Raw genomic sequence first — 13,302 nt, 5'->3', positions numbered from 1 at the left:
CCCTGGTCTCCCTGATGGACTGAGAGAGGGAGAAGATACAAATCGTAATCCAGAAATCCACGCGTTCATACCTCTTCAGATTCTTGTGCTCCCAGGAACAGTGAGAAAACCCTGACAATTACCAAGCGAATCAGCACTGGACACAAACTGTGAAGAGTAACACAGCAAACGCTAAATGGCTGGTCCATGTCTGATTCTGAAACATTTAGCATACATGTTTCCATAAGGCCTCAAGCCATCTGCCCATTTAAAAACGGCCTCATGAACTGCAGCAACTTCGCGTGTGAAACCAGAAAAAACCACCTAAAGGCCTAAGCTAGCATCCTTCAGAGGCCCACGAATGGGCAGAGTCCAGATCCCTAACCACCGCTTGGAGGAGAGCTGCCCACCGACCAGGAAAGCAAGCAGCAGCTTCACTGGTGTCTGACCTGTCAGTCGTGTTTTTGATTTGCTGCTGAGAGCAGCGCATTCCTACCTGCTACAGAAACCCAAAGGCTAGAGCGCCAATGTGGCCAACAAAGAACAGCAAAATCTCCATCCACCAAATTGTGTTTTCCAACATACCCCATCTACCATAATCATATAAAACTAACTTGCAGTTTATACAAGTAGAAAAATACTCAGCCCCTGAAATTCAAGGGCAGCTTTTAAAAAATCTAAAAGCAAGCAGGGATCAAAATACAGGGTCCCAGACAGGAGAAAAATGTAGAATATAAATTTATATACACACACATACACACAAAGAAACCAGGCTTGCTGGTCTAACAGAGACTGGAGAAACCCCAAGAGCGTGGCCCCCAGACACCCATCCAATCCTGTACTGAAGTTACTCCTGAGGTTCACCCTTCAGCCAAAGATCAGAAAGGTCTATTGGGCCAACAATAACAAACGTGAGGAACGTGCATCATAGTTCAATCACGTATATGAGACTAATGGGCACTCCAGCCCAAAAGCAAAGACAAGAAAGCAGGAAGAGACAGTAAAACTAGACGAATGGAATCAGAGAATACAGGGTGGAGAAGGGGAGAGTGTTGACAGATCGTGGGGTTGGCAACCAACATCACAAAACAAGTTGTGTATTAACTGTTTAATGAGAAACTAATTCGCTCCGGAAACTTTCACCTAAAGCACACACACGCAAAAAAAAAAAAAAAAAAAAACTACACAAATATATTTTTTAAAAAATCTAAAAGCAAAATAAAATGGCTCATATAGCAAGGGAAAAGGCAAGCTTACGTTGGTCGCCGTGTCTCAAGTAAAGTCAGCAGTATTTGGATTGCACTGACTATGGCTGATTCATTTTTCTCCTTGTGGAAAATATTTGATAGAAGCTGTTCTATAATTTCTTGCCTAGGGAAACAAATCAATAGTCAAGTCCCAACTGCAACAATCATTTAACACTAACAACTTTAGAGAAGGTCATGGTACAAGTCAGATAAATGTTATACACGAGTTCATCCTCACTCGAACGTATCTGTTTTACTTAACAATATTTTCTTTTTAATACATTTATTAAAGTAGGCAAGTAATTCTGCTTATTTAACTCATATATATACACTCAGTCATCACTCATGGACTATCTCATTATCCGACATGTAGCATTTATCACAACAGCAAAAATCCATTATCTGTTCTGCACATTAACAACACACGTCTGGCAGTACCGAACGCCGAGGTGCAAGGTAAGAGTAGCGCTGGCTGTGATGGTTACGGTTGTGTCAACTTGGCTGGGCCATGATTCTCAGTGGTTTGTCAGTTATGTGATGATGTAGTCATTGTCCACGTTTGTGATCCAACGTGATCGTCCTCTACTTTCACATAATGCCGATTTTCGCCTAACAGCCTGGTCTTTGGAACCTAAGCATGTTGGTAAGTGAGGAGCGGGTGTATAGCTACAATTAGGCAGACACAGCTATACATAGGCATATAGATAGTCCTACCCACCCCCCTCAGCAAAATAATCTGGGCCCTGCTTGCCTTTGCCAATCTTGTTCAGAGCCAAGAAATACTTCAAGACTCAAAGCCACCTCCTAATCAGGCCAGGGTGCTGCTGGTGGTGGTGGTGGTAGCGGTTGGGGGCAGTAAGAAAACTTAGAACCCTTTAACCGCACAAAAGGAAGAAAAGTTTTTAAAATCCTAATTATAACCCACAAATGCTTTCCCACATAAGCATCAGTGTGTAATGAACAGGTAAAAAAGAACATCGATTGCTGGATTTTATTCTACAATTAAAATTCGGTAAATCAAAATAATGCAGCAGCAACGAAATGCCTTTGAACTGCAGGCTATTCCCATTGTATCTCTGTCTTGCATACTCAAGATCCCAGTGAGCGTCAGCGTGAGTGATGTGTTAATTAAGTTTATGTGGACGCTGTCAAGAAAAGCCCCGGTTTATTAGGATCTGAGTGACCTTCGCAATCTGTGCTCCCCGACAATGTACCATATAGCTGGACTGTCCTTGGCTGCTCCTGTGGCAAAGATGCCAGCCACCCTCAAGATACGGCTGCACTCTGCTGTACCAGAATTCCCTTGACCGCCTCTCGGTCTGCGAGAGCAAGTGGGAGACAACCTCTGTGTATTTCGGGGAAGCCGAACTTCAGAGGGCTCCCCTTGCACGAAGTAGCTTTTCAAGTAATCCCAGATCAGCACAAAAAGTGCTTGGGAGGTCTCTATCCAAAGCAGCCCTGTGAAAGTCATTCAATACTCAGCGGTTGATAAAGTATTAGGTTTGGAATTAGACTCTGGAAAAGACTGCCTTTCGCAACACAAAGAATACGGTAGCAACCCGTGTATCATTTCATACAGCACCCCAGCGCAGGTGGAGTTGGGCTGACAACGGCAGCCCCCTGAAGATACCCACATTCCCCATTCGTTCACAGTGCTTACTCATCAGAGGGTGACATCACACTTCCGTCCTACTGATGCCTGCAGGGAGTGGCTAACAAAGAGGCCCTAGCCATTTCATGGCTGCATCACAGCAGAAGTCTACTGCGTCCAGGAGTCACTCTGCTGACTGACAACAACAGCGGAATAACCAGCAAACGTCTGACGGACAGGCGCCAACGACACAGTAGCTGTGCTGCATCCTTAATCTTACTCAAACATACGAACATCACCAAGTGCAGAAGAAATAAAAAAACTAAAGTACTGAGTTTTTCAAACAGCAAGACATTTACATGAGAGAAAATATATTCGTTACCACACTAAAAATACAGGGTTCTTGGATGAACACCAGTAAAGCTCACCATGTGGGCTGCGCAGGCACGAAGCCACCCAGGCTCCTCTCCACGCCTGTCAGACGATGGCTCACTTCTGTTTTTTCTGGTTTTCATGCGGGCAGCCAGAGAAAGATTCACCCTTGTAAACTAAACGGCTCAGCTGGGATCAACTCCCAACTCATTCTAAGCTCATTCGTATTGAGACTTCTGAGACGCGCAGTACAACCCTCTCCAACACAACCGGTTTTAAGGAAGTGTTGAACTTGAGACTTTCCTCAGAGCCACTGAATTGAAGGCATTTAATCCCAGACGACTTCCTGAGCGCACAGTCATCATCCGCCACTTTAGTCCACTTTATCAGGCCTCTTGGTGCAACCGCCACTCTTCACAGGGGGGTTGTCTGGTGTCATCACGTAAAGCGTTAGGAAATGTATCTGCACACCAAGTATTGCCAGTAGGCTGCCTTGATAATATATATTATTATGTATAATAACCTGTTACCGTCGAGCCGATTCCGACTCACCGCGATCCTACAGGACAGAGTAGAACTGCTCCACAGGTTTCCAAGGAGCGGCTGGTGGATCACAGCTGTCAACCTTTTGGTTAGCAGCCATAGCTCTCAACCACTGCACCACCAGGGCTCCATTATACAGAACAGTTCATTATAATTACATAATAGCTTATCAAATACATAGATATATCACATTATTACATAATAATATACTTATCAAATATATACGGATGCTATTGTGATCAATAAAACGATTAAATTCACAGAAGCCTTTCATCTCCGTGTATTTTCTGCATCAGCAGATACTGAGAGAACTACCACCATGCAGGGGCATGCCTGACATCAAAAAGGGGTTGTTTCTCATTCTCACAAAGAATGTGGGAAACCCTACCGGAGACTGAGTCTCCCAGCTGCTAAGGGCGGTGAAGGTTTGATTCGGTGACATCGCAGGGCCACTGACTCACTGGGCCCCGGTATTTGAAAAGATTTACTCCAACTAGCATTTAACAATGTAAGTTCTGAGCATGTACCTATCTTCATTCCAGAAATTACGGTTCCCTGATTCAGGACCACAGATTCAGCTGGAAACACATAAGCCAGCACACAGGCAGGCTCCAATGGCTAGGTCACAGGTCGGGTTCAGAGACAGCGGAGGGCTTCAAAGGCGCTCAAGGACTCCATGACGACTACTGATCAATCAACATTCAAGGTGTCCCACACAGGGGCCAGCGACCATATGTGGCTATCGAGCACTGGAAATGTGGCCTGTCTAAATCATGTTTCCTAAGTGTAAAATACGTGCTGCATTTCCAAGACTTCGTACAAAAAAAAAGAGTGTAGAATTATCTCATTAATAATTTTTTACAATGGTGACATAAAATACTATTTTGTATATATGTGATTAAATAAAATATACTAAAACCACTTTTACCGTTTTAAAACTTGTTAAATGTGGCTACTACAGAATGTACGCTTACGAGTGATCTTTCTGGTGGAGGGTGCTGTAGTGAACCATATCAAACTGATGATATTTTGACATTTTCTAACCTACTCAAATGGCAGTTTTACATGGTTCAATCTAATAACAGTGCAATTATTAGTAGTTCAATGTAGAATGTCTTCTACTTGTTTTAAGAAGGCATTATGTCAAGTCAAGAATACTGAAATGGGGCAGGAAAAATGACACTTAACTCAGAAGCTGATGAGCACTTTTAATTCTGCTACCTCAGAGAACTCCTCCACGGCTTCCTAGTCTATATTCTGGGAAACACAACTTTACTTCTCAGAAGAGAGAATGGTTAAAACAAGCTGGCTCATCTCCATCTGTGTCTTGCCTGTCTCCTACTAGCCAAGGAAATAATACACACCAGCGTTTTTTTAGTAAAAGGGCTTTCCCGGGAGTTGAGCCAAAAGATATAAAACAGCCTCAGTATATAGAAGGACTGACTAAGTCACTACCAGTATTTAGCAATGTAAGCATTTAACAGTGTAAGCCCAAAAGAAATAATGCCAGCCAACTGAATCAGGCCTGCCACTCATGCTTAACAATGTTAGCTTCGTGAAATCATTCCAGTTATTAACCCAAGGCGGGGGGCAGGGGGCTGATGCCTGATTTTCTCCATTAAAATAACTACCGGCAGCCTGGACACAGGTCACCTTAGTCATCTGGTGCTGTTATAAAAGAAAGACCAAAAGTGGATGGCTTTAACAAACAAACTTATTTTCTCACAGTTTAAGAGGCTGGAAGCCTAAATTCAGGGTGTCTGCTCTAGGGAAAGGCTTTCTCTCAGCTGTGGAGGAAGGTCCATGTCTCTCAGCTTCTGCTCCTGGAGGATCTCTCTTCCCCACCTCTGCTTGCTAGCTTACACTTAATCTCTTTTTATCTCAAAAGAGATCGACTCAGGACACACCGATACTAAGCCTGTCCCATTAACCTAACAAAAGTAACCCATTCGCAAACAAGATTATAACCCCAGGCATGGAGGCTAGGATTTACAACACATGTTTTGGGGGGACACAGTTCCATCCATAACATAGGTCAGTGCTATTTTCATTTTACAATGAAGCAAAAGTATGCCCATCTTTGAAGGTAAACATTCTTTCTGAAAATGTGTGAATCTAGAAAAACTAAATAAATATGCACAGGTTGGCCATTCACAAACTTCCAAACAGCACCCCATCCCCAAGTTGTCTTCCATCTCAACATGAGGTCACTGTTCATCAGAGACTAAGAATAAGGGCAAAAGAAGTATAAAGAAACAAAACCCTTCAAATCAGGTCTGGTCAGGTTGGCCCTAGTCAGCGACAAAGGTGTCTAAATCTTAAGAAGAACTTCGGATAAAAACTGCTGCCTAAAGTGGGTCAGACCAGCACATACCTAACACTACTCTCCATCAGAAGACCCTTGGAGGCAGTGACTACAGCTGTGAAATGACTCCTATATCTTATCACGGCTCTAGACAATGTGTGCAAACAATTAAAAAGGCCTGCGTGTAAACATTGTTTATTTACCTTCTGACTCTGAGCATCTCCACTGTACGTCACAAACTGCTGATTTAAGATAAGCAGGTTTTCGTACCTTCTCCTCCATCCACGGTTATTTTCCAGGGATGCGACTCCAACATGATTAAGAGAAACGTACCCACCACTCACAACGGCGGCACATCAGCAGCACCCACCCACAGAAAGAATGAGAACACAGCGGCAACGTACTTCTCCAGGGTGGCAAGCAGGGGGTCTGGCTCTGTGCTGTTCTGAATCTGTAACATCTGGTCTCTGCTCAGGCGAATAATTTCACAAAGTGACTGGGATGCATTTGAATGCCGCTAAAGGAAAAAAGGACAATTTTAACTATAAAACAGGTTAGAAGTTAAATTCATCACAGAAAGTTAGAAAGGAAATTATGTGCGAAGTAACACAAATTAATACCGGCTCTAAGCTCCAGTGAGTTAAAAGTTAAGACCAAAAGAAACAGTGTTATGTAAAACAGAAGTATTTTATTTCCTCAGTAATGATCTTTACTGCACAGTATCTGTTACTTTGTGTGGGTAAATGTGATCAAAGTTCTGACAAGGAAAACGTTTCATAATTGAGTACCTGGAGAAACTATATCCCCAAACTATATACTTTTATCAGCATACAAAAACGTACACACTTCTTTGATTAAAAAAAAAAAGGCAGACAGAATGTTCTGGAATATACCGATAGGTCAGCACTCTCAATCTTCTCCCAGTGCAGAGTGGGTGCCGCCTTACAGGCAAGCGCTAACATCAGAGTGCCCAGATGCGCTCCATCCTGCGGCCTGTGACTGAGCGTGGCTGAAGGCTGAGCCCTGCGCTCCTGGTCCAGGAGCAACAACGACATCCAGCAGAGATAACAGCGCAGGCCGGGACATCGGAATCCTCTGTTTGTACCATGAGCCTCGTATTTCCTTCCTAAATACAAACTGGCCACTATGCTTTTTTTTTTTCTTTTAATTGTACTTTAGATGAAGGTTTACAGAACAAACCAGTTTCTCAGCGAACAGTCAGTACACACATTGTTCTCTGACATTGGTTAACAGCCCCGCGACATGTCAACACTCTCCTTCTCAACCCTGGGTTCCCTATTACCAGCTTTCCTGTTCCCTCCTACCTTCCACGCCCTGCCCCAGGGCTGGTGCGCTCCTTTAGTGTTGTTTTGTTCCCTGGGCCTGTTCAATCTTTGGCTGAAGGGTGAACTTCAGGAGTTGAGCTGAAAGGGTGTCCGGGGGCCATACTCTCAGGGTTTCTCTAGTCTCTGTCAGGCCAGCAAGTATGGTCTTTTTTTTTGGAGTTAGAATTTTGTTCTACATTTTTCTCCAGCTCTGTCTGGGACCCTCTATTTTGATCCCTGTCAGAGCAGTCAGCAGTGGTAGCCGGGCACCATCTAGTTGTATTGGACTCAGTCTGGTGGAGGCCGTAGTAGATGCAGTCCATTAGTCCTTTGGACTAATCTTTCCCTTGTATGCTCAGTTTTCTTCATTCTTCCTGGCTCCCGAAGGGGTGATACCAGTGGAGTGTCCTAGACGGCCACTCACAGCCTTTTAAGACCTCAGATGCTACTCACCAAAGTAGAACGTGGGACATTTTCTTTATGAACTCTGTTGTGCCAACTGAGCTAGGTGTTCCCTGAGACCATGATCCCCACAGCCCCCAGCCCAGCAATTTGGTACCTCAGGGAATTTGGTGGCCAGTATACTCTTAACATGTAATTTATCACTTAATATAAAGCAGCAGTAGTATCAACGGGACTATCCAAAAGGCAACATTAACTTTCCTATAAGCCGGGCAGGAAGGTGGGAAACACAACTCCCGTCCACAACTTCTCAAAGAACGGGCTGTGGAGCTGCACTGCTCCCTGACTGATTTCTCTGGGGCCTGGCCAACAGATGCAACATCCTGCTGAGCCACCGAGCTTTTCTGCTCAAGAATACAACCCGAGGGCTGAGAAGCCTTGCTCCTGACTTCCTCCCCGGTGCGGGCCGTGCTCCTCTCGCTCTCTCCACTCCAACCAGCCACACAGCCTCCACACAGAGAATATGGTCCTGGAACTGCCACGCTCCCTGGGCCATCGTTACTGGCCCCACCCTACAGGAACAGGCCTTACCACCCCAACTGGACAGAAGGCTCCTTGTGAGCAGGGGTTCTTCCGTACCCGTATTCCCTCTAGAACTCAGAGGAGGTTCCCTAAACACAAGCTCCACGTGGCAAGATGACCAACTCTCACCAGAACACGTGATAAATACACTGCATTGGGGGAATGATGGGAAGCAGCTGTCACTTTAATAGTCAGCTGCTGGCTTTTTTGTTTTTTTTTGAAAGCCTGTTTGAGATGAACTTCAGGTACCAGAAGTCTGTGAACGGTCCCGAATGGACAGTCCTCCTTTGTGAGTGAGCACCTCCTCTGGCTGTACCCTTCCTGCTGTATACAGCTCCTCCCTGCTGCTCTGCCCCCCTCCTCAGATGTCACCTGTACCTAGGTGTCCAAGGAGGACCGGTGCCTGTGATGCAGCCCGCATCTCCCTCAAACCAACTCCTCTGCAGGTAACAGTTTGACTGTCGTGTCTGTAGGTAACAATGGCTGAAAACTGGCCATTTCATCCACTGTCACCTGATACTTAAGGTGGAAACAGCAGCAGCAGAGAGGCCCTGTGACCACCTGCTCTGCAGACACACACTGTCCCAGGCCTGACCAGCAAGCCCCGCCAGGCATCCCCTGAGAACGGGCTCAACAAGCAAGCTCCAGACCAAGCTTCGAGCCGGTCTTTAGCATCCAGGACAGAGGCCCCACGGGTCAGAGCACAGAGGCCAGCAGGTCCAGCATAGAATGTCAGCTCTAGAAACAAGACGGTCTTAAACCAGGCCCACTGTTCACATTTCTGGAAATTTTCTGGGTATTAGCAAACTCATATTTTTTAAAGCGTTAAGTGTTTAGAAAACCGTCAGCTTCAAGAATGCTAGGTTCCTGCTGTTCTGCCTGTCCTCCACAACGGTCTCACTTCTATATAGTCATGCTAGGCACCCACGTACACAGAGCTCTCCTTTTTTATGAGTTTACAGTCACACAAGAGTGGAACTTACATCTTCTTCTTGCGACGGATGAACTATTTCCACAAGCCTCTGGATAATTTTCTCCTCATTTAACCACTGTAAAACACATTGTAGAAGCAATCATAGCAATGAGTAGCTCTTGTTCTAAGCCCAATGAAGATTAACATACTTGGAAATATCCATCACATTTTAAGTAGAATGTTACAGGTTTTTCTGGACTTTGAACGCTACAGAAACTTGAAAGTCCCCCAGGGAAAATGCCAGTGACTATATGATCTTGACAGAGACCAACAGTACCAACAGCTCCCCCACACTCCCACAGCCACACACTAGCACTCCACAGCTCGCTTCTCAGTCGCGGGCGACACCCAAACTCTGCCCTAAAAGGGTCTGTATTTTGCTTAGTCAGAAGCTGGAGGATCGGGTTGGGAAGGGCAGAATCAATACATTTTCTGTAAGAGAGCATAAACCCTGAACTGTGGAAAAAAGGAGGAAAGCAGCATTCAGCATCAAGCCACTGGGTTAAGGAGGAAAACTACATGAAGAACAAAAAGTAACTTTTCGACTCCCAACCCAAAATCACCACGGAAAACATGGGGGCTGGGGGAAGAGGGAGGCTGGGGAGAGCCGCTGCCGAAGCGGGGTTTGCGGGGCGGGGTTTGCGGGGCGGAGTTTGTGAGGCAGAGTCTGCTCCGTGTCCTGTGCTGGCGATCGCTATCACCACGGCTATGACAGTCTCCTCTGAATCCATGAAGTACTGCTCTGTGAGCATTTCTGGCTCTGAAGAATAAAACTGTAACATTTTCAGATGGTGGTCTTGGGGAATTACGGAACTTCAAATAATAAATGGAGAAAAATCGGGGGAATCATTTTAAGAAAATGTTTTATTAGACTTAGAAGTAAAAGGGCCCAGAAGGAGAGAGGTGAGCAGAGGAATCTAAGCAAGGTACCCTGCTCCCTGCATTAAAATATGAAGGGAATGAGACTAAGGAAAAACAAGTAGAAAATCCACTGGCTTCATTCATATTAACTCTATAAGGAGCAGAAGTGCCATAATAAACTAGGCAGCTCACTACTTGAAAAGAACGCCAAGAAACCCCAAAGGTCAAGGGAGATAGAGTGGAGGTGGGGGAGCGGCACGGAGTGAACCCCTAACAGCCTGTCTGGATTCCTCAGGGAAGGCCTCAGTGAAAGGTCTCCACAGCTACTGACAAGCACCTCCATTCCAAGCCTGCTTCTGGACTAACCACCCCTCACTGCGTGATGGCCCCCAAATCAGAGTAAGACATTTAGGAGTTTCTAACTAGCCCTTCCCCAATCTACGCCTTTATTAACCACTATCGCTATATCCCTCCAGGAATCTATCTATTCCTTTGGAAACGGGCCCTGAAATTCAATCCAGACATGACCAAAAAAGTAAATCAACCAAGCAAACCATACGGAAGAAATTTACTTAGTAAAAGGAGGCAATTTCCCCTATAATAATCCAAATATAAAGATGGCCCTCCCCCTCGTTCTAAACACTCTTCCCCAGGTTCCTCAGCCTCTTTGGAGGAAGGCAGCACTTTAAAGGGAGCAGGTGTCCCCCTTTAAAACCCCTTCCCATGCCCATTTGGACACTCACTGCATTGGCTTGCAGTGACCCGCAGTTCTCAGGAGAACCTCTTTGCCTGGGTCACCTCTACGATCCAGCCCTGACCCTCAGAGACACACGCCTCCCATCCAGTGGAACACACCCTTTCCTGGGGCACCACCTGACAGGCCTTCCTTTCCAAGGCCCTCCAGTCTCTCCTCCTGGCCCTTGCAGGGCTTTGCTTAAAATTAGCATTTTCAACAAAACTCATTTGCAAAGAAATGAGTAAGTTCTCAGGTATTAAAGATGGAATCGATTGGGGAATGTTTCTGGAAGAAGACACTGCAGAGAAAGAAAGGGAGAGAAGAGACAGAAGACAAGGAGAGAAGGCACGAACAAGAGTCCTTGAGAAATCCATCTTCGGGTCACTCATGCCCCCCCGGCCCAGACCCTGAATTGTAAAATACGTGCCCTTGTGGAAGTAAGCTCTGTTCTCCTTCCTACCCCTGCTTCTGAGTATCCATGAGGAGAGAGTTACTTCTGAAGCCGGATTCCCTGGAAATACCTACACCTTTCCTATTTTAACTTTTGGAAAGACAGCCCTTCAAGAGTTTAACTATCCTGTCAGAAAAGAAGCTTCCCTCAGCATACTGAGATGAGAGTTAGAGTCCCCGACCTTCCTGTGTCTGCTCTTACCACCACCGGACCCAGCTTTACAACAATCCTCAACCCACTGCACCTGCCCAGCTCTACCAGCGAACAAACCAGCCGAGGGAAAGAACCACTCGGCCACACACCCCACATCCGGACAGGCACATCTCCAATTCAGGTCCTGAGAAATCGGAATCTCTTCCTCCCTTGCAACAGCCTTTCCCCACCCTGTAGACCCCCAGGCAGCCCTCCACCACAAACCCCAACCACGGAGCCCCTCCCCTGCACCCTGGTCTGCTCAGCCCCCACCTGGCCTCCCTCGGCAACAGGTCGCGATCCTACTCACATTCAACACATCTTGCCTGGGTTGTGGAGGCTCGATACATGTCAGGAGCCTGAGCAACAAGTCCATGATGGCAGAGGTTCCTATGTGCTTTATGGTAAGGTCTACAAAGTCGCGTTTCTTCTTTAAGAAATCCACAATCTAGAGGAGAACAAACCAGAAACTGAAAGATCTGGAACTGGGGAACCATCAACTTTAGAATGCTTTCAATCCTGACCCCTCTAAGTCCTCCCCGCTCCAAAATCCCAAAAATGCCTAATACAGAATTAGTACCAGGATGTCAGATTGGAAAGCTTAGGCTAATAGCTTCAATGTTCAAAAAGCCTCTTGGGCAAAAAATCTCCCCAATTGTCACATGTCCCCTAATATAAATACACCATAATGATTTCTTTTTCTCTTCACTTTCACATTATTAATTCTCAAAGAATGGGGGTCAAAAATTTAATACACCTAGGAAGAGCATGAGAATATGCCAGTTACTAACTTACAGACGTAAGACAGACCCATTAGACTTCACGCCAAAACGCAGGATACATTTTCAAAGTCTTCATTATATTCCAGCAAGTAAGAGAGAAAACATTCAAAACGTAAGATTTCTACTTCAGTCAAAGTAGCTACCTCACCTGCTACACAAACATCACGCTTGGGTTTTTTGCCAGCAACCGACCTGATCAGATTACCACAAGAAGGGCAAAGGCTGACAGGCACACTGAGGGAATCAGAAAGAGTGATGTACGTTATGACTCTGTCCCCAGAGCCTCTTCTGCACTGGCACAGAGGGGGCGTGTTTCATCCCACACCCCCGCAGACCCCCTGCTTCCTGCCTGTGTGCTCGTGTTACTCTACTCAAAATCCCACCCCCAGTCCCAGGAGCAGCATGGCCCGTGTTGCAGCTGCTCTAACTGAACCTCACTGAAGTCCCTCGACAGCCCCAGTGGGAGGGTCAATGACTCAAGGGCACAGATAAGGGAAGTGAGACTCAGACAGGTTAAAGGAGCTAGAGCTAAAAGGTAGCTGCCCTGAGACTGAAGTGACACGTGTATGACCCTAGGTGCCATAATCCCTCCACTAGGCCACACAGGAGAAACCTAAGAGCTGGAGATGACAACTAGCACTGCTCACCACAATATGCTTCTCTAGACAACGAGGTCCAACACTGTAATGTAAGCCCAAGGAAAGTCACACGTGGCCCAAATCCTCCTCAAGTCAGTGGCAAAAGCATCGGACCTGGAGCCCACAGGCACAAATCTAGGGCGACGCCATAGTCAGCCCATCACCTGTACCGTGGATGACAGTGCCTGAGGTGCTAAATCACCTCACACTGAAGACACCCTACAGCTGGACTTCCTGTTCACAGCTAGTACCTGTCCTTATCGCTAAGCCAGGCTGAGTGGGAACCGGTTCATGACTTGCAGCTGTATATACCCTAGGACATC

General features: G+C 46.0%; 1 protein-coding gene across 5 annotated transcripts in view; it reads right to left on the bottom strand.

Moving 5' to 3' along the window:
* Positions 1 to 13,302, bottom strand: part of PPP6R3 (protein phosphatase 6 regulatory subunit 3) — a 175,982-nt gene that overhangs the window by 65,042 nt on the left and 97,638 nt on the right. For all 5 annotated transcript variants that reach the window (XM_049892684.1, XM_049892681.1, XM_049892682.1 and 2 more), the window contains 4 exons: positions 11,870 to 12,007; positions 9,330 to 9,395; positions 6,442 to 6,554; positions 1,237 to 1,350 (listed from right to left, as the gene is read on the bottom strand). In XM_049892684.1, the coding sequence (XP_049748641.1) occupies positions 1,237 to 1,350; positions 6,442 to 6,554; positions 9,330 to 9,395; positions 11,870 to 12,007 (431 nt within the window). The remainder of the gene's footprint in view (positions 1 to 1,236; positions 1,351 to 6,441; positions 6,555 to 9,329; positions 9,396 to 11,869; positions 12,008 to 13,302) is intronic.

This window comes from Elephas maximus, chromosome 7 (genome assembly GCF_024166365.1).
Source record: "Elephas maximus indicus isolate mEleMax1 chromosome 7, mEleMax1 primary haplotype, whole genome shotgun sequence".
In the NCBI taxonomy this organism is placed as follows: Eukaryota; Metazoa; Chordata; class Mammalia; order Proboscidea; family Elephantidae; genus Elephas; species Elephas maximus.
Note: the sequence above shows the minus strand (reverse complement) of the source record. Positions and strands in the feature narration are given on the sequence as shown.